Below are 21,725 nucleotides of genomic sequence, written 5' to 3'. Positions count from 1 at the left end.
TCTGCATATTCTTTAAAGATGTGTTGTCTTGTATTGCTTTTCGGAGCAGTTGGCAGGTTGGTGGTTTTAGAAGATACATGTGCTTCTGCTTAGTAAACAAATGTGTTTTTCGCTTTTTTGTTGTATTTCTTTACAGGATCTCAGAGTATATGGATCTGACCCCAGCAGAGGTTGTTGGACAAACCTGTTACCACTTCATTCACGTAGAAGACCTGGAAAACCTCCGGCAGAGCCATGAGGACTGTGAGTCACATCCATATGCATGTGTAGTATATGAAATTCATCCCCACCCCCTTATTCTGCATAGTGTCTGAACTTGGGGGCTTGATGAATCAAGGAGAGCCTGTTGAAATCTCATTCAGTCCTGTTGTGATAGGCGCCCTCTGCTGCCATCTTCAAGAATTGCCAAACCGGTAACAGACTTCTTTTCTGACCTTCTTCTCTCCTCTCCTCTGCCATTTCCTGTAATACATCTTTCTTTCCACCTGCCACCTGCTCCCAGTACTGAGGAAAGGCCAGGTGGTGACCGGTTACTACCGTTGGCTCCAGAGGAGAGGAGGCTACCTGTGGATCCAGTCCACCGCCACTGTTTCCATCAACCACAAAGCCCCCCACGAACGCAACGTCATCTGGGTCAACTATGTCCTGAGGTCAGCACAACCGCGGCAGAGCCACTCTTTTTGCTCTAGGGCTGCTGATATGCACCGAGTTTATATATTCAGGCACAATACAGACATCCTTTGAAGGGATAGATGATGAAATACAGAGGGATTATTGGAGATTCACTCCCTCCAACATATGAGAAAACTGATATTTTCAAAATAGTGACATCAAAGCATAGCACAATACCAGTACATGTTAAAGATAATAGTTATTTTATAATTTTATATAAATCTTGATCATAGAAAACTATATATATTAAAAATGATAAAATGGCAAATATCTTAAGTCATCTTATGTTTCATAGATTCATTTTAGATATAGATATAGTTAGTGAATCACCATTTATTTTAAATTGCTGACTGTCTTCCAAGTTAAAATGATTTTTTATTATAGTGACCAATACAAAGCAGATTCATTTTGTTAAAGTAGCGTAATTGTCGGACATAACCCAGAGCTTTATAAGCTTTCACAGTCTGTAATGTTATGATTGGCAGTCCAATTGTTTGACTTTTTGAATGAATCACTTTATTTTTTTGTCAATTTTATTCATAGTGCATAGTTTAAAATCATTGATCAAACTTGAGTGAAAGCCATTACTCTTGCAGAGTCTCCAGTAGTTTTGTACAACAAAACAGCATGACTTACTCACTATTTAATGTCATTTAAGTTTGAATGACCCTTTTAAATGTAATATCGCTTTTGTTTAAGGCTTTATTTATTTGCTACGCAGGAACAACAACTGCAGTAACCTCATCAAAATATGCTTTTCCCATATTTCCCTCTTGCATACACACATACAGGTACTCGCCCATAAGTAATGCAAATATACTCAGAAGATCCGTGCGCATGTTATACACTCACACACGGTAACAAAAATGCACGTGCACAGCGACAGAGCAGTCAGACAAAAACAAGAGGAGTAGGCTGAATTTCAATGCTAATTGGACTGAAGCTATATAATTACAACAAATGGATGTCAGAATTTTGGGGCTGAATGGTGTTTTAGTTAATTAGTGCTGTAATTACAAGAGCTCATTAACTTCTCCAACAGCCTCCTCCTTGTCTGAGCTTAACTGTGTATAGGTGGGCTGCTGAGTGGGGCATAGTGTGTGTGTGTGTGTGTGTGTGTGTGTGTGTGTGTTTGTCTTGAAGGGCGGGGTCTGCCTATCTGTCTGTTTTGCGTGTCAGTGCTTGTGTACGTGTGATAAGGGCTGTTGTTTGGAGAAATGTGTTAGGTGGAGGTTAGAAGGGTGTGAGGCAGTTGGCTATCGGAGGTTGTTATTAGGCTGATTATATGTTGTTTCCATCTCTAAGTATTCACTCAAATCAGCTCTGCGCTACTGTTTTTTTTTTAAAGCTGTAAGTGGTTTTAAGTGGTAGATGATCATTTGTGTATATGTCCACCTTTCTCCTTTTCATTTTCACATCCATCTATCCATCCATCCAGTCGAACAGAGCTGCCCGACACTCCCCTGGATCTACTGCAGCTACCAGAGAACATAAGAGCAGAACGGCTTCGAGTTAGTTCGACCCCCACCGACGGCTCCCCACAAGCCCGTGGTAGGATGCTACACACAAATTATTGCCTTTCCATGATGCCCAATGATGCTTGTATCTCTTCTTATCATATAAATATCCCTTTGTCTTCAGGCTCGCAACCAGTGAAGAGCTCAGTGGGGAAGAATGACCTAGACACTAAAGGCAGAGATAAATTCACGGCCGCGTCCATCCAAACAGAGGACAGGAGGAAGCGCCTGCTGAGGTCTGACCCTGAGGGTGCTCCTCCCGAAACCCGCCGCAGACTGGAGGAGCTCCGTCACGCAGAGGAGAGTGTATCAGCGTCCTCTGACCTGGCGAGCGAAAGCGAGGGGGAGGAGGAGGAAGAGACAGAGTGGGACCAGGGGGGGGACAGTGACAGATTGAAACAGGAAGATGGGGGGGGGGGAGGTAAACAGAGTAGGGGGGGAGACACTCCGACTAGAAGTGAGAGGGGCGGAAGGGTGCACAACGGCCGGGCTGTGATCCAGCAGCTGAAGAGCGTAGTGACCCCGTCTCCCCTGCCTGGCAGCCCCAGCATCAAGACTGAACACGACGCCCTGACCACCGGGGGGCGCTGGGGGTCACACACACAAACCTCCACCTCACACACACACACCACCCAGCCCCAACCCTCCCATGCACACACACCCTCCAGCAGCCTCAATGGCGACAGCCCCACCACCCCTATCCCCGACTCTTCTTCCAGCAGCGAGGCCCCCCCAAAGGGTCTGTTCACTCCCCCGTCCCCGGCTTTGTCCCCCGCCATGTCTGTGTCCTCCCCTCTGCCCCGGGATGAGAGGGCCGTGTCGGTCAGTCGGAGCAGTGGCGGTGCAGGTGGAGGTCCTGATTTTGAGCTGCTCCAGAGACTGGCTGCAGGCGGCGCAGCAGGGCGGGTCCTCTTCCACCCCCTCGCCCTGGGCCCGCAGGGCCCTCAGAGCCTCTACGCTCCCAGCACTATCCGCTACGCTCCACCTGAGCTACCCCCCTCCCACCACCACAGCGTGGGACACAGCGATGGCCTGCAGCTACGCTCAGACCACCACAAAGGACCCCCGCCAGCCTTCTTCCCCCACCTACAGCGGTTGGCCGGCTTGCCACCCTTCAGTGGTTTCTCCCCGTCTGACAGCCCTTTCTCCTCCGGCCTGCCCTTCTGTATGAATGGACTGAGGGGGGCTGCAGGCTCCGAGGAGGACTGAGACTCAGAGGGGAGGAGGTGAGAGGAGGAGATAAAAATGAAGGACGGAGCGGAGTGACAGACCAGAAAGAGAGACATTGAAAAGGGCAGGAGAGACAGAAGTGGCAGGACATTAAGCCTCTAAGGACGTTACTAATTGGACAATGAGTTGAATAACCGCAATCTAAAATATGTGACAAGTCGCTGCCACGGGGAATTATTGTGTCTGCCTGTTGTGGACAAGTGACAGTGACTCTTGGAGAAAACAGGACATAGAAACTTTTGACTGGTTGTCCCTCAAGACTTTCCATCTCTACAACAATAATGAACTCTGCTCTGTGTCTTTCTCTAGATGACTGTGTTGATTTCTGTGTCTCTTCCACTCAGAGAAGCCATATTGTATATAGAGACAAAACCATAAAGACCCTCAGCTCACGTCCTCCTCACTGTCACTCCAATTAACCCAATTAACCCTAAAGCCAGTAGACAGAGATGGACACTTGTCTGTAGGAATGAAAGTGACTTTGGAATATACATTTTTATTATTGCAGTATTATAAAAACATCTCTTACACGGAGATCCAGGTGAGAATTTGATTATTATTATTATATAAGGTTTCCCTTAAAATAGAAGCAGACAGCCCTCTGGTGTTTTTGTATTGAGATTCAAAATAATAATAGTAAAACAAATCAAAGTATTCATCAGTCAGCCGTACTTAAAGCACACTGTTGGGGCAAAAATATGAATAATGTAGTCCCGTACATTCCATTATATATAAGGGAAGAAAATGCAATGCAGACAGGACGCTAAATCTGTTTTTGATTATAGAAAGGTAATTTGTTTAACTGAGAATGATAGTATATTCTGTATGATGCTGCGGTTGTTTGTGTATGAAAGGTTTTTTTGATTGGTTTAAGATTTTTTTTATCCCATCTAAAACAGATGGACGGATGGTGTGAAAAATGTGTCTAAACATACTAAATAGCATTGTTTTATTGGATGTACAATATCATCCAAAAATACTTTTTTTTATTATTCTCTAAAAAGATATTTCTGAAAATTATTTAGGAGTGGAAATGGTGCTGGAAAGAAGTGTTGTCATTTAAACCTCTGTTTTTCTGAGCACTTACTGAAATTTGTTCTGGTGTGAACTCAAAGCACTTCATCACTTAACACTCACTGTGTGAACCTGTTAAAACAGAAAACAATGGAATGAAGGTCACTAATATATCATATCAGCCTGATCACAGTGTGGTAGAGGGGATAAATGGTCATTTACAAAGGCAGATAAATAAACAGACCACATGTGGTCATTAAAAGGCGACCATTGGAGGTCAATAAAAATAACCAGAATTAATGTGATATTGGTTTCAGTTCAATTTAGTCAACTGAAAATAAAGTTTTAAATTAAAAAGTGGAAATATAAAACACTTTAAATTTCTGTTTCATGCTGATTGGTTGGGATTCCTCTCAGGACTGAAAGAAAAAAACACTTTTTGTATGAAAAAATAAAATGAAATTCGTGCTCAGAATATTTCATCTCCCATTTCAGCTGAATGTCACAAACAATTTGGTGGTCATCTAAAAGACACTCAGACTATTGAGAATCTTTATTCCACAGTGTAACGGAACATTTGAAAATGTGACCGTTTTTGACAAATTGTTGCTGTCAATTCAGCCGCATTATTACATTTTATTTAAACAATAATGACCAGTGATACTCAGACATAAACTCAGAAATAAACATCAGATAAAGCACTTATAGTCCTTTGATCTATCATGTGATTAAAGTCTTCATAATGATGCCATGATGCCAGACACTGTATGTACATTGTTTTTGTTTTCCTGGTCGACTGTCTGATCTGAGGGCTCAGTTTCTCTGATATTCTGATGTCTGAAAGAAAAATGTGGTTGGGGTGGGGGGTCTAATTGTTCAGATCACTGTAGCTGTCACATACAAATATGTGTGAGCACACATATTCTCGGTGGTATAATGTGTGCGTGCGATTGTGTGCGTGCGCGCTCTCTTGTACAAGTGTGTATGTTTTTTTGTTTTTTTTGGTTGGTTGAATTAAATAGCTAACCCCTTGCCCATCACTGTGAAGCTAACGTTATCCTCCCATCTTTGTGAATACTCCACCCACTCATCAAATAAAATGAACAAATGTAAAAAGAAACAGTGATACAGATGACGATAACAATAAAATATTCCAGTAGAGGAGCACAACTCAAGGCTTTGTTGTTTCTTTCTTGCTTCTGTGCAGCACATACATTCAACAATTAAGATATATGAAGTGGCATGATTGAATGTACATTTTACATAGTTCACTAAGGTTTCATATGTGATTCAAACATCATTTGGAAACACATTTTAAGTTAAACTAGTTTGTTCTACACCAGGGCTTTTCAAAGTGTGAGGTGGGCCTCCCTAGGGGGGCTCCAAACAGTTTCAGGGGAAGTGCATTAGTTATCAAAATGAGGTCACGTAGAATAGCCTACGTGTGAGAGTTCAGAGATACAGTAGTTTTTGGGAACTGTTTTCCCCCCATCAGAGTCAGAAACAAACTTTGGTGTAGTCAGAAGTCATGTCAAACAGCAATATTAGGCTATTTTGAGTGTCTATAGGATCAAATAATATAATCATGATCCCATAGGCATCCAGGAATTGGGCAAAACATACCAAGTAAACTAAATATGTGGAGGGAGGGGGGGCGCCATTTCCCAAGCTTTGTCTAAGGAGAGGCCCACAGTCTCAGACATTGAAAACCCCTGTTCTACACTACATTTGCATGCATTCAATTTGTTGGTATTCATATCAGCTACTAACATGCACCTCCTTCACAAAACATCAATATTTCAGGCATCTAACAGACATGTATGTACAGCCTTTCAGTCAGTGGTAGAATAAATATAAAAGATCTGTGTCACTGCCAGTAGTTTTGTGTCATCAACAAAGCTGGTGGGCGATCTTGCCTATCCCAGGAGAAGACAAAACACAATAATATTGATCCTTAATAAAAAGTCAATTGGGGAGCAGGTGAGCACAACCCCAGCATGAAGCAGGATTTTTCTCGAGTCTGTTGTATTCAGCAAAGACTGTGCCATAAATACGTCTGAAATGAACACATAGAATAGCACATAGACTATATGGAGAGTGTCTCACTTATGAGATACTATACACACCCTGTGTGTGTGTGTGTGTGTGTGTATGTGTGTCTGTGTGTGTGTATGTGTGCATCTCCATGAATTTGCGAGTGTGTGTGTTGTTTGAAGCAGCCCCAGGGAGGGGCTCTGACATTGAAGACGGGTTAAATCCTGTTTTACATTCAAGTGGCAGGCCCTAGTTCATTAGAGTGAGGATCATTCCTCCTCAAGACCAAAGGAAGCGCATACTAAACAAGAGCAGTTGTTGGGGAGAAAATGCCATTGTACGTGCAAAACCGTTTGTACTATATAAGTGTGTGTGCGTGCGGTGACATGCTGTGAGTGATGCTGCACAATTACCTCCGGTTTCATCTTTATATCTTCTTTTTTGTGGAGCACAGTCTTTATACGGCGAAGTAAAGGTGTACTCATACAGTAGAAATCATTGAGCTCTATTTGTGTGTGTGTGTGTGTGTGTGTGTGTGTGTGTGTGTGTGTGTGTGTGTGTGTGTGTGTGTGTGTGTGTGTGTGTGTGTGCACAAGTCATGGCAGCTCTCCTGACTGTCTTCTACTCAGCCTGTCATTGAGTCACCCATATGCCCTCTCTGTCACTGACTTTGATGGCTTATCTTACCCCCTGAATTGGAGTCGCGCTCCCGGGGGAAATACCTTAGCACATGTAAATGAATTTTAAAGAGTAAAAATATGGGTAGGAATAATAGAGTGAGGGATGGAGGGAGACATCCACACAGCCTCCACCTGACATGGGCTTACTACACCTCCATAACTCTCTCTTTCCTCCACCCTTCCTCTCCTACCTATACTATTTTCATCTTTATCATTGTTTCCCAACAAGCTCCCCTTTCTCCTCTCAGCCAGAAGAAGGCCAATGCATGCTTAATGCATTTCTTAAGGCAGATCCTTTGATCCATAGGCGTGGCATTTAACACCTGAGAGCAGATGAGCAATCTGCTCTCAAAATAAGCAGAGGTTATGGCTCTTACTTTCAGGGCTGAGAGTGTAGATGTGCAGCTCAGGTTTGGAGATGTATGAGGCCAGCCCTGGACTTAGAGCTGCGCCTGGTGCTGTGGTTTCTGTAGCCGCTCGGGGTCTGGGGTGGATGGTGTTTGTCAGTGAGGGCGCGTCTCCTGCCTCTGGGCGCCCTGCCCTTTAGACGCGCCAGGCCTCAGGAGCCTCCTGCATGCCAAACAGACCTGAGCAGTCAGATGCATCCGCGGAGGAGAAGGGGGGAGGGGAGAAGAAGCAAACGTGAGGAGGAGTCCAGAAAGGAAAGACTGGAGGGCAAAAGGGGAGAAGAGGATCTGAGGGAGAGAGTCGAGGAGGGAGGAGAGGGGATCGAGGGGAGGCGGTGGGGTCCTGGTCACACTGCAGCAGCCATCTAGACACACCCTGCATGTGAAACACAACTGCGCTGAAACTCCCTGGGAGGAGAGGAGAGTGTGAGTGTGAGCGTGAGCGAAGGAGGAGGAGAGGAAGAGAGGGTGACTCTGAGGTGAGTCTCGACAGCAACGCTGTGTGTCGATGGCTGGGAGATATCACAGACCTTCGCCCTAAACCAGTCACTGATAGTTATCACAGACAAAGCCCCCCCCATGTCCAACACTCCCACACACACTCAACCACATGTTGCTCAGTTCAGCGCATATATTCATGCATGCTCACAGATGAGCGGCTCATTATAAAAATTATGCGTGTATGGAGAGTTTGTGTATCTTTTGATTCCTACTGTAGGGAGAGTTACTGACTCGGACAGCACTTGCACATTAAAGTGGGTCTTGTTTGCATAATCCCAAAAATACGACAACTTCTTATGAAGCACTGGGTTACATGTAGAGAGCGCTTTATTTGTGCTGATTATTGGCTGTGATTGAATGTGTGTAGTTAGGTATTAATTCTGTGCGAACGCTTTCAAATCTGCTTTACGCCCCTGCATCCCCACCAGGGTCCCACCTAATACTGAGGACACTGACGTCATGTCCTTTGTACTTTAGAGAAATTTATCGGTTTTATCAAACTTATGGGAGTTGACATTCCTTAATTTAAAATGTATATGTGGTGAGTGCATTATAGGCTAATTCCACTAGTTTTAGACTCAATATGGACTACCTTTGGACAACCTTCTCTTGGTGTGTCAGAGAGGGGTACAAGGGTGTTGGTGGGACCATGGATATATTAACAAGTTAAAGGGCCATATTTAGGGCCCGTTGGCTTTAGTGGTGGAAATTCCTTGACAAATTTGGATTTGATCTAACTACCAAAAAAACAATAATAGTCTATTGAAGTGTCCCTTTAAAATGGTTATTTATATATAATATATATATATATATATATATATATATATATATACACACATATACATACATACACACATATACACACACACACACACACACACCTTAATTTGGTCAAGCAGTCCTGTTTCTTTGTCTTTCTTATAACCCTGGTGACCGTTTGCAGGTGTCATGAATTGTGATCCCCAGGTTGGGGACCACTGGTCCATTCAAATGTGAAAGTAAAAAATAAAAGCACACACTGAGGTTTGGACATATATCGGTTTATTGCTGTATGTACAGTAAGGTGCATTAAAAGTGGTGCACCCACAAACAAAAGTAAACAGTAGTGAACCCACCTTGCCACACACTCAATATCAACTTCCTCCATCCTACTAACTATTCTTTACATCCGTTAAGAGAGCAATTATAGTGATCACCAGATGGTTTGAAATTCACTCAAAAGGTAAAACATGGTATGGTTATGGTTACATTTAAGGAGGTACTGTACATCAACAATACCGCATATTATATATAACTCCAGAAAAAGCTGTGAAAATTACCGTTTCCAAAAGTCTAGACTTAATGACACACAAAAACCGAAAAAAATGCTATTGTCCTTACAAAACAAAATTTAAAAAAAAATCTTCAGGGAAGGTAAAGTTCTGTAAAAATATATTCTAAGCCCTCGTTGATTTGTAATTAAAAAAACATGCACATAATATGTTCGTTCTTTCTAGACCTTGCAGCATATCATAACCAGCTTCTTCTATTTCAAGACTTTAATGAAAACTTCAAGTAGTCAATCACAGTTAATCCTGTTGAACAAGATGAGAAGACGACAACAGTTGATTGAGGAAAGCCAGTGGAATGGCCCAAAGATTTAACTGCTTACAGTTTCGTGAAAAGTGAAATGGCTGATGTTCTCTGTGAGACTCTGCAGTGTGCGTGTGATTGTGATGATGTAAATAATAATTTAAATTAAAAAATATCAATACAATTTTCAGACAGATTGATAATGTTAGTGAAGCAGCTTTGATATGAAATCTTACAAAAAAAGTCACATTCATTCACCAGAAGTGAATGTAATCAAACTACCAAAAGTTCAGCATTTTGTGACCAGTTCTCCAAAAGGTCTAAAAGTCTTTCTTCACTGTCACAATAATTTGAACATCAATACACACACACACACACACACACACACACACACACACACACACACACACCCTGAATCAACGCAGCACTCACACCCTTTTCCACTCCCCATCCAAGACGTCTACTTGTTCGGCCCCTTGCTGTCATTGTCCTCACTGTCATGTCTGTTGTCAAGGGAACCACGGTAACCCCGGTGTTCGCGCCTCTCACGGCAATCTCGGCACTCTTCCTCGTCCTCCCCCTCCTCGTCCTCGTGGATGATCTCCACCTCCAGGCGGCCGATGTAGAGGGATACCGCGCCGAGCCAGAAGAGGGCGATGCTGCCCACCACGGCGCTTTGCAGCAACAGGGCAGGCACAGAGAGCATCATCATCCTCCGCAAGGCGAAAAGGCTGCCGACGTACGAGGCACCGCCAAACGACACACACACACCTCCCAGGATAAAGAAGGCTGAGAAGAAACAGATTGACATGGTGTTATTGTAGGGCAAATTCAAATAAATCTGGGACAGTCGGGAGGTTGGGTCTATTTTAGTGAAAGTAAAAGATAAAACAGAATATTCCCTAGTCTACAAAATGATTTAGGTAGAATAAAAGTACATGAGTCCTCATCTCTACGTGTGTGTCTATGATTGATCTTCAAGAGACTGATTGATCTTCTGGCATAAATAATTTAAACCTCATGACTTAATTTAGCACCATTGCTGGTAAGTTTTGTTATCATGGTTTAAAAACTCAATGGCAGAGTATTTAATGATTTAATGAAGGTCTTGCTTAATACAAATTTAACACTCAAAACTGGCATTTCAAGTAAACATGACATCGGTTACAACTGCTGTAGATATCAAGAGTCTCGGCTCATTATTAACTCACGATGATTTTAGTCAATTGCAGAAATCCTTGTGAAATTATTTATCTTGAAACAGAATCAAAAAGTAAAATCTACTGCAAGGTTCTCTAAGACAGTAATTAATTTTAGGACAAAAAGAGCTGGGGTATATTGACGCATTTAGATGCTACAGTTTTAAAAACAATTCTAGTTATTTCATCATCATTGATTTTCAAAAGCATTCACAGCCTTATTTTTTTCTTAAATCTACAAGTTTTAAGAAATTTTGGACTACAGCAACCTTTTGTTACTTTAATCTCAAGCCACTGATTGATTGCACTACTATAGAGTTTAGGCTACAAGTGTGCTGATTTTAGTGTTGGAGCCTGTACCGTATCCTGCTTCTCGTCCCACTTCACTCTGGACAAATGCAATGACTCCGATCCCAGTCGCAAGCAGGCCATTCCTGAACCACGACAGGAATCCTGCAAAACAGTCAGTCAGAAATAAACGTTACAAACTGATCAAAAATCTGTGCAGACAGCCAGAAGAAATCACACTGTTTACATTCATATGAAAATATAAATACTGTCCTTACAGCTTTTATGTTCAAGCAAATTCACAAAAAAATGGTAATCAATAAGCATACCAAGATCAGAGGCCGTGTCCCAATTTTACATACTATTTGTAAGCAGGTTTGGAGTAAATGTAATCACACTAGAAAAGTAATAAAATTAAGTATGTTCAAAGATGTTATTATGCATACTACTAAAACACTTTTTTAAAGCAATGTGGATGATGTACACTATTGTTCCGCAATGAGGACATGGAGGAGCTCCTTACAGCTGCAAAACAATAAAACAAATTGCATCTTTGTTGATAGATACAGAAAGGTGGGATAGATCTATTTTGGTGTTTGGTTTTATTGTACTTCTATTGCACCTATTGTCAATTAATAACTATTGTGTTATTGTTATGTTTTAAAATACTAAATGTTTAACTCAATACTGAAACCTACTTAAGTCTTTCAAGAAATGTACAATGTCTGGCTGCACCCAAATAAAGATGTCGCACCAAGCATTACCACCAAAAGATGGAGCACCTGTCCTGGGTCCAGAAAGGCAACATACAGTACTTTAAAGTTTCATCACATCAGTATGAGTAGACGTTTTCATGTAAGTCTAGGAGGTTCGGGGTTTAAAACAAAATTTAAATTTCAAGCATGAATTTATTTATTTAGGTTACCTGTCTCGTGTGACTTTCTCAGCATCTGCAAAAAGTAGAACACTATTAGGAATATCAACCTCTAATTTAATCGGTTTCGTATGTTTTCTTATAAAAACGTTGTGGATTTAACGTTACTGTGGTCAGTTCTGTAGTTGTAGATCTCAAGATGGAATGAGAAACGAAAGCAAAGGTAGCTGGGGCATTTCACAGTTACCTTTAATTAAATAAGCTCACTCCTTGATCTGAATATAACGTTACAGCATTTTCCTCCAGGACCGAACCTACCAAAGCGTCCGCCTTGTCGAGGTCTGAGAATTGGTAGTGCTGCTCCGGCCCCCGGCTCTTCGCCCAAGGCCCCTTCTCCGCGAGCCGCAGCCGGGACGAGCCGTGCAGCCTCCTCAGCGACGCTCCGGCGCATGGAGGCCGGACAAGCTTCACTGTCCGGGCGAAGTGGGACACGGCCGGCGGCAATTGCCTTCTCATGAACAAACTCAGGAAAGCCATCACATCACGAGTCCCAGCCAAAGCTAGCTAAAAATACGAGCTACAAGCAAAAGCACAACACGACCTCGGCATGCCCTGTGAACTTGCACGTGACCAACGACAACCCGGAAGAGTTTTCCAGCATGATGCGTGAGGAAAGGTAAGCAGAATTAATACAGCGCCATCATGGGACTCACGAGAAATGAACACAGCGAGGTTATAAAATAGTGTAGTTGAGATTATATTAAACCAAAACTTATTTTTCATTTTCATTTTTTGTATTGTGCGTTTGCTTATATCGACATTTCTCCTCTAAATAAAGTAAAATGAAAATGCAAATTAATATTTACGCCACACGAGGGCGCCAAGATACAACGCTATAGCTCATGACGTGGTTACATTTATTTATTTTATTGCAATTTCCAAACAGTACAAACACAAGGGAATACAAAACTTTTAACTAAAAATATATGTATAATAATATTTAGAGAAAGCGCAGGCAAAAGAGGGATTGGCAAGGTTTAAAAAAAAAAACAATCAAACATACAGTCTGATTACATCTTAATAGGATGTAGTCATAGAGTGGACACTTTCAAAAAAACAGGTTTCTTTTGCACATCTTTCTTAGAGACTTCAGACTTTTTAATCAAATTTGAAAAATCATGAGAGGACAGAGAGATTGAGCGACCTGGATTATTTCAGTTGCAACAATGGGTATGGCACAAATAAAATTAGTTAAATTAAATGCGCTTTGTTCATTTCTACCAGAGTCAGATAATAAAAAACATAATTTTAATCACAAAATTTTGGAAAGTCATCGAGCTTCAGCAATATCCAGCTGTGGATGTAAAATCAGATTCTTGTTATTGGAGCATGAAAAAAGCAGAATGGTTTTGACAGAATATATCTATCATGAGTTTCGGCAAGTTAAATAATAAAGTTAGATAGAAAAGAACACACTTTATCAACTCAAATCATGTAAAATAATTGCTAATGCTAATTCTTTGTAACCCTTTGTGCATACCCAGTGAACCTGTGTGAATGTGTGTGTGTGTTTGTGTGTGTGTGTGTGTTTGTGCGGGAGAGATCTGTATCCTCAGTGAGGATGAGTGGACGGCCTCTTCCTGAAGGTCTTTTGTCTTTTTGGCCTGCTGGGACCCAGAAAGACCACGCCTGTCATACCTGATTGTTTAGTGTGAGGAGCATAGAGAGTTGCACATGGGTCTCAGATGGGAGTATTTGTGTGTGTGTTGACAGTGAGGTCTTTTACAGACAGCCAAATCTTTGATGTGATGCGCAGCTGACCCTCAGGTCGCTCTCACGCTACTGTCCCCAACACAATAGGGGAATGATGTTTGTATACACACATGCACACGTGCACGCGCTTACACATACAGATAACAGTAATCCAGTTTATAACAGGCTGATTATTTTTCAGTGATATCTTCCGTATGCAACAGCAGTATATTTCTGAAAAGGAGACTTCACAGTCAATGATGCACACTCATATGCTTGTATTTATATCTTTATAATAGGAATTATTCCACCAATTATTGTATGTATTATACATACAGTATATATACAAATATATGAACAACATTTATATAATTTTTATCCTTTATTTAGTGATCACATTTGTACAGTTACACATTCACAACTGGAAACTACTTAGTACAACCACAGTCTGATCTACTGGCTCCTCTGGAGCGGTTCGGGCTAGGGGCCAAGCACTGCATCTGTTTTTTTCCCCCACCCGGATTTATCCTGCTGGTCCAGGGAACCAATGACCTCCCAGTCACAAGCTCGCTTCCCTTATGTTTAGGCCACCCAAGAAGAAGAGAGGACTAGATGAATAATAAAAATACAGTATTTCCATGGAATCCAAAATGTATGCAGAGCACCTCCACTTATCCAAATTCATTATCATTAATTACATAATATGTTGACATATATCAACAAATAAGCGTTGGTTATTTTTTTCTCCAAATGCTGATACATGTGAGGTTAAACTAATTATTTATCAGATTTATCAAGCTTTTCACTGATTAGGGTTTCTTGTCATTCTCTGCAAGGATCTTCCACCTTTTTAAAAATGACATGTATGCCTATAACTTCAAAAAGGAAATGCCTTTGTCCTTTCTGAATGTGCATCAGTAAAATAACCAATGATCTCTGATTTGTGTGCTTTTTAAAAAATATGTCCAATGTATTTTTTTTAATCATATTGTGGTGATAAGATGTGTAACACACATTTACACACACTCACGTTCCCTGGATGTGGTCCGGGCTGCTTCCCAGGAAGTATATTTCCTGATAAAGTAAAGGCCTCTGTGGGTGTGTGTGTAAGTGCCTGTGTCTGTAAAGGAAGGTGGAGACTGCTTAGTGTGAGCATTGGCCAGTGTAGATCCAACCTGTGTCCTAAACAGCCTTTCATGGGTGAGATGGGATGAAGAGAATAGCTGAGATAAGGATGGATGTGAAGAGGAACAGGCTCCTGGTGAGCTCAGTGCTGGGCGCTGGAAGTGATGTACTGGAGGTGAATGGGGTCGAGGGGGGTCATGACGATTTGCAATGAAATGACGGCTGACATTAGAGGAGAGCCGATTTAAAGTTTGACAGCAACAACATAATTGGCTGATGGAGAAGGTGGCTGAATCCGGTTTACTTAAAGAGTCAACGTCTAATGAAGAAATGATGCTGATTAAGAAAAAAGTTGGACAAGAGACTAAGAGAAATGTGAATGAGCGGCATAAGAAGAGTCTTGATTGAATTTAAGCTTCATTTCTACAAATAGGACCTGAAATAACTACAGCAGGTACTAACTAAAGCACAGTAATGCACAATGTAATGTACATACAAACAGATGTTGGAAATACATCTTAAAAAGGTTACAAACATTACAGGTTTCACATTCTAAATCAGTGTCCCTTGGGGTTATACCGACTCTAATGATGACTATTTTTTTTACCACTCTCTCATGGATTAACTATATTTCATGGTCGCTAATAAAGTGCAGAATGGACAAAACGGTTTAGGCCTTTTAACTGCAGACAGAAAAATTCCCCTATATCTCTGTGAGCTATTTTAAGTAAGGCTAGTGGCACAGTTGATCCTTAAATTCCCCTGCCATACCACTTCACTAACCCGTGTCACTCTCTATCCTCGCTCACTCACTTTCTTCTCCCTCTGCTGTCATTTCCTTGGTTTTGCTCAAGAAACCCTCTTCCTGCTGCCTTTCTCTCTGCGCACTGTGCATTTTTCAGGATCTGTCTTCCAGCCTCCTTTTACCCAAATCCCTCTCTCTCGCTCTCTCTCAGTCACATCCCGCTCTCCCCACTTTTCTTAACAAACAAGCTGACCATTATACCTGCTGATAGTGCTGCTGCCTGTTTTAAAAGTGGTCATCTTACAGGCACACGTAATGGTCTACTTATAGAACATAACTAAAATGTGCAGGCTTGAATCAAACACAAGCCGAAACAGAGAAGCAGTATTTCAAGAGCAGCAGAACCACACCTCAATCATGCCACTCCTGGCATTTCCATAAATACCCCCCTAATCCATCTCCTCTTCTCTTTCCCATATCCCCCCTTGTTTCCTCATCTTCTACTTCTCCGTGGGGTCACAAGGGGGTCCGTTGTGCCCAGGTGCTACGGCGGGTTTCCCACCAGAGCTATCCCAGAACACAATAGCAAAGCAAAGCTGTGCAGCAAGTTCAAGCATTGCACACAATCATTTTGTTTCATCAATAAATCAATCAAATTATATGTTGATAGTGTGGTCTTTGCTACGGAATTTTACAATAACCGTTTCATAAACAAAGGAACTTTTACACCAGAATTGTTGAATGCTTTTAAGGTGTATCAGCCTTTAAAAAAAAAACAGACAGCACAGCTAAAGACAAAGTAAGCAAGTGTGCTTAAAGGCCTCAACTGTCTGTTAACTCTTTGTTATCCTCTCTGCTTGATTCCTGTGGTGCCAACACAACAGAGGAATGAGAGAGGGAGACAGATAGAGGAGAGCAGGAGGAGGAGGAGATGTGTATACGTGCAGAGCTGCACTAGTCTGTGTTACATAGTCTGGGGGATTCCAGCCAGCTGCGTTGGGAGCACTGACCTTGGCAAAGAGTACACTGTTTTTCAGTCTCTGGGACAAACAAGTGTCAACTGGTCAACAGACAAATGATTTACTGGCATTAATTAAAGGAGAAATCTTAATTCTTAACAAATCAGGAAACTAAATGAATACAAGAACACACATTTAAAACAAACTAAAAACCTTTTTTGAACATACAGGCCAACTGTTATTTATGTAGCCTATTATGTTTTATTACGTAAACTGTGTATTGTAAGTTATTTTGAGGGAAAATACCATAATATACCAACACTACAGGATACAGGATGGGAAGCTGTCGGGGTTATTTCATGTTGCGAGTGTGTGTTTCCAAGCTTGTTTTTTCCTTTAATTATGGCACAGCTTTCCTGGTACATAAGAGCCCTGATTTATTTTGAGGCAACTTGTTTTCTCTGATCATAACTCTCACGTGGATGACATTGTTGGAGGCTACATCTTGGGCTAATGATTTGCATGTGTATGCCTGTATGTGTGTATTATATCACCACATGTCTGCTGTAATCAAGTCAATGTTAAGTTCTATGCCAGACATTTAATATTTTGTAGGCTATTCAAACACTACCTATAGGGCAGTGCTTGGTGCAGATTCTCCACTACAACCAAAGCCAAACAATGAATTATCATTCTTACAGTAACATCTAACTGCTCTGGTTGCCTGGCAGTGGCAAAACCTGACTTGAAAATACACTCATTCTGGCAAACATTGGTGGTAAGAGTTTCCGTTGCCACTTTAAGCACACTCCTTAATTAGGGTCAACCTTTGGCCAACTGTTTCCAGAGGAAAAGCTGCCCCATAGTCACACAAAACCTCCTGCTCACGCTGCTTTTCCAAGTCAACGGCAATAAAAATGTGTCACACCTTCATATCAGCAACAATAAAACCCACAGTACAGTCTGCACATCCTTGATGTGCTGGTCTTAGATGAACTCCTTTACCAATGAAGGGCAATAAAACAAGCTTTGATCTACACACTGTTAGAAATGCATGGTGATTGCAGCCAAACTTTATTATGGTTACCTGTTGTAGTCATGTGGAAGATGTGCTGAGATGACTAAACACACAGATGAAACATTTCTCAAACAACTTCCCTATTCTCTGAAGCCAAACAATGTGGTGTTCTTCATGTTGGTGCAAAATATAGTTGTTCCTATTTGTTGCGCCCACCCACAAACCACAAACCCAATTAAATAGACAAATGTTATACAGAGTGACAGCTTTTCCATGCCTGATGAATCAGTGTTAGTTTCCTGTGGGATTTCTTCACCAATTTAGAGTTTTACTTAGAAGGGATCAAAAGTCTCATTCACATGTCATGAAGAATTTACGGTGTGCATAAACGTTGACATTTATTCCATTACTCAAAATGTTACATTTCAACAAATTTTCACTGGCTGATAATAATTTATTATGTTCTGCTATAGTGTCTACAGCTGTAAATTCAGCCTTGTATGGAATTTCTCTTGCTGTTATATCATTTAGTTATGACCAGGACCTTTACCAATTATCTTTTCACCTACACATATGCAGCCCTCAATGGTAGGCTACAATTAAACCTACAATTATATTTTGATCTCAAACTACAAAGTGTTCACCTGAGTTGAATGACTCTGCTGTCAGACACAGTCTATCCAAAACCTGATTTGCATGTTAGAAACATGCATGTTAGAAAGAGTGTGAGACTGCTGAGTGCTCAATTTTGGGAAATACACTTACTTGCTTTCTTGCTGAGATTTAAATGAGACGATTGACTCCACTCTCATGTCTGTGCAGTAAACATGAAGCTAAAGCCAGCAGCCGGTTAGCTTAGTTTAGCACAAAGACTGGAAACGGGGGGAACATCTAGCCTGGTTCTGTCCAAAGATAACAAATTCTGCCTACCAGCACATCTAAAGCTAATTAATTAGCTTAGTTTTATCTCATGTAATCAATTTGTGTTTGAGTGTACCTGATAGTAACTCGCTGTGTTTTTACACACAGAAGAATGTGCATGCATGTAATGCACATTGTCATGCAGGTATATCTCTTGTATGTATTTGTTGAATTAGTTTACTGACAGTAAACTAATTCTAAAAGTAAGCTGTAAATGCCTGTGGATGCGATGTTTATAGTCTGTTATGTGCTCTGAAGCCTGATTGTATAATCAATATGCAATATGCATTTTGGTTAACGTGCCATTGCATGTGCATTTGCATAGGCAGCATACTTGTATGCATACCTAATGATGTGTGGCCCCCAGCAATTTAAATGGCTGCTCTCTAGGTCCATGTATAGGCTGAGACAGGCTGCACTGGAAGCAAGCACTGTTACACTCTGTCCCTAATCCCTCAGGGTGAAGCGCTAATCCAGCATCCTAAACCCAGGCCTGACTTTATAACAGCACATTACCTCACTTCCTCTTGCTACAAAATAATGCCAAATGTTAGCAGAGTTAAGAAAACCTAGGGTTTAGTACTGAGATCAGCGAAGGTCTGACATCACTCACTCCCAATACTAATACTAACTGTCACTGTCCTCCAAAAAAGACATCCTATGGCAATATATGTTGTGAGAGGATAGAAACTGGTAGAGATTGTTTCTACCAATAAGCAGGTTTGACTTATTGCAGTATTGGCATTCATTTAATTATATCTGTATTCTATCTAGAATATATATTTGTTTTTATGTCTGCTGTCTTGAGCTGCTGTCTGTCTTGGCCAGGACACTTTTGAAAAAGATATTTTTATCTTAATGAGTTTTTGCCTGTTGAATGAAGGTTATAAAAATATCTTATTAGTCAAAATTCTCAAATGACGTTCCAATTAGATCCAAATATAGAATTATCTAAACTGTCTGCATATGTTTATTTTATTTTATTTATATATGTATTTATATATTTTTTTGTTTTTTGTTTGTTTGTTTGTTCATTTAACAAGGAGCAGATACACACACACACACACACACAAAAAATTCCACCTGTCAACCTCCTTGTGGGGTTGACAGGGGGAATGTCTCATTCTCATCCTATGTCTCATCCTCAAGCTCAAGTCCTCTACCAGAGGCCTGGGAATTTGAGGGTTCTGCGTAGTATCTTAGCTGTTCCTAGGACTGCACTCTTCTGAACAGAGACTTCTGATGTTGTACCTGGAATCTGCTGTAGCCTCTCTCCCAGTTTGGGGGTCATGGCCCCCAGTGCTCCGATTACCACTGGCAGCACTGTTGCTTTTACTCTCCACATCTTTTCTAGCTCCTCTTTCTGCCCTTGGTATTTTTCGAGCTTCTCGTGTTCGTTCTTCTTGATGTTGCTGTCGCTTGGGATTGCTACATCTAACACTGTAGCCTTCTTCTGTTGTTTGTCAATCAACATGATGTCTGGTTGGTTAGCCAACACCAGTTTGTCAGTCTGGATCTTGAAGTCCAGTCTTCCATATCGACCTTGGGACTATCAGCCCATACTCATGGCAGATGTTCCTGCACACAATGCCAGCTACCTGGTTATGGTGTTCCATATATGCACTTTCACCCTGTTGTTATGTGCTGTATTGTCTCAGGGGCATCCTTGCACAGTCTGCACCTGGGGTCCTGTCTGGTGTGGTAGACCCCAGCCTCTATTGATCTTGACACACACACACATACACACACACACATATATATACACACACCAGAAGAGATTAAACAGACTTTGTGCATATGCATGTGCCATTGTAAGTGACTGTGTCTGCACTGACATGTGGTATAAATATGAAAGAGTGTGTTTGTGTGTTAGTGTGAATATATTAAAATGAGGGTGCACATGCATGTGGCTAGTGCATTCATACAAAACCTATTCAGTGTTTACATGATTGTTGTTTCAGCCACTGTGTCACTTGTGTATTCAAAACCTTAAATTTGCTTGAATATTCACATTTGGTGCTACTTAATACTTCTACTCCAATACACAAATATTTACTTTTTATTTAATACATTCATTTGACAGCTTTAGTTACTAGTTACTTTACAGATTAAGATTTTACACACAAAACATAGGATCAGTTTATAAAATATGATACCCAAGTGGCTTCACTTTGACCAATTATCACAAGAAAATGCACTTTATACATGAATGCATCAGTAATAATCATTTAAGCCAACTGAATTTTGAACTGCAATTGTATAAAAAGTATGTAAGCGATGAAAAAGTTTAATTAATGTGAGAAAGTCCCAAGGCTTGTGAACACTTTAAAATTTGACTGGAGTTTTTACATGTATGAACGAATGGGAAGAGTTTGAAGATGAGTGAGTTTAAAGGTTTTTTCTCATTTACTCCCATTTTTAACTTTACCTTAAACAAAGCTGATTGTCTTTACACGTTTTAAGGGAGTTGTCTGGAAGAACAGTTTCTAGAAAAGTAAGTTCTGAAAGTACAGGTAAGAGATGAAAAGCTTGAAAAAGTTTAAAAACATTCCCTCTATTCAATTGAATGCGGAAAATTCATGGTATATTTTGGAAAGTATGAAAGCTATGAAAAGTTGTAATGATAGCAATAATGTCCTAATTGAGCTGAATATATTGATGACTTCCGGTATTCACACTGATAATAATCATAATCATAACTTGTTATTTATATGTTGTAATCTGAAGGCTAATCTGCAAAGTAACTAACTGATGTTGTCAAATAAATGTAGTGGAGTAAAGCACTTTGAGATTTGCTTCAAATGTAAAGTGCGTTACACGTAAAATGTATTATAATTATTATTAAAAAGTATACAGCCTAAGTATAAAGTACCATACCATAGAAATACTGTCCTAAAGTAGGCTTTTGTAGGCCTGCCTGTAATTTGTACTTAGTGCAAGTAGGCGACCTACTTGAGTAGCCTACTAAATGTAATTAGTTAATAAATAGGTAGGCTAAGTTACATAAGAAAATCCAAATAGGAGTAAGTCGTTATGAGAACCTGCGTTACTGCAGTCTTTTTTCGCGGTAGAACAAAATAGCAGTAATCTTTTTTTAATTGTTATTTTCTGTAATGCGGTTTCTCTCAGTACAGCTGACGGCTGGCTGTAGTGGCAAGTGATCACATTGCCTGTGTGCATGTAAATGACAGGAGGGAGTGGAAAGAAAGCGGGCTGC

At 40.9% G+C, this 21,725-nt stretch overlaps 2 protein-coding genes across 6 annotated transcripts in view; one reads left to right on the top strand and one right to left on the bottom strand.

Moving 5' to 3' along the window:
• The window catches only part of npas1 (neuronal PAS domain protein 1), a 62,441-nt gene extending 56,833 nt beyond the window's left edge, over positions 1-5,608 (top strand). For all 4 annotated transcript variants that reach the window (XM_046074965.1, XM_046074964.1, XM_046074963.1 and 1 more), the window contains 4 exons: positions 137-243; positions 503-650; positions 2,111-2,223; positions 2,314-5,608. In XM_046074965.1, the coding sequence (XP_045930921.1) occupies positions 137-243; positions 503-650; positions 2,111-2,223; positions 2,314-3,398 (1,453 nt within the window). In that variant the 3' untranslated portion in view covers positions 3,399-5,608. The remainder of the gene's footprint in view (positions 1-136; positions 244-502; positions 651-2,110; positions 2,224-2,313) is intronic.
• Positions 5,609-8,919: 3,311 nt separating this feature from the next.
• Positions 8,920-12,643, bottom strand: tmem160 (transmembrane protein 160). Of its 2 annotated transcripts, XR_006828915.1 has the most exons (5): positions 12,307-12,643; positions 12,040-12,064; positions 11,187-11,279; positions 9,992-10,416; positions 8,920-8,936 (listed from the first exon to the last, which is right to left on the bottom strand). XR_006828915.1 is itself a non-coding variant. In XM_046074974.1 (4 exons), the coding sequence occupies exons 1-4, from the start codon at positions 12,523-12,525 to the stop codon at positions 10,088-10,090; spliced, it is 666 nt and encodes a 221-aa protein (XP_045930930.1). In that variant the 5' UTR covers positions 12,526-12,643; the 3' UTR covers positions 9,080-10,087. The 2 variants fall into 2 exon arrangements, 1 of the variants encoding a protein (XP_045930930.1); XM_046074974.1 differs by lacking the exon at positions 8,920-8,936 and having other exon boundaries at positions 9,080-10,416.
• Positions 12,644-21,725: the final 9,082 nt, after the last annotated feature.

This window comes from Micropterus dolomieu, linkage group LG17, assembly GCF_021292245.1.
Source record: "Micropterus dolomieu isolate WLL.071019.BEF.003 ecotype Adirondacks linkage group LG17, ASM2129224v1, whole genome shotgun sequence".
NCBI classification, from domain to species: domain Eukaryota; kingdom Metazoa; phylum Chordata; class Actinopteri; order Centrarchiformes; family Centrarchidae; genus Micropterus; species Micropterus dolomieu.
This window is presented reverse-complemented; position numbering and strand designations above follow the sequence as displayed.

Coding starts and splice junctions, on each gene's coding strand:
- tmem160 (XM_046074974.1), bottom strand. CDS start 12,525: ATGGCTTTCCTGAGTTTGTTCATGAGAAGGCAATTGCCGCCGGCCGTG. Junction 11,280..12,039: donor GAGAAAGTCACACGAGACAG/GTAACCTAAATA, acceptor ACTGTTTTGCAG/GATTCCTGTCGTGGTTCAGG. Junction 10,417..11,186: donor GGGACGAGAAGCAGGATACG/GTACAGGCTCCA, acceptor GTTTCTTCTCAG/CCTTCTTTATCCTGGGAGGT.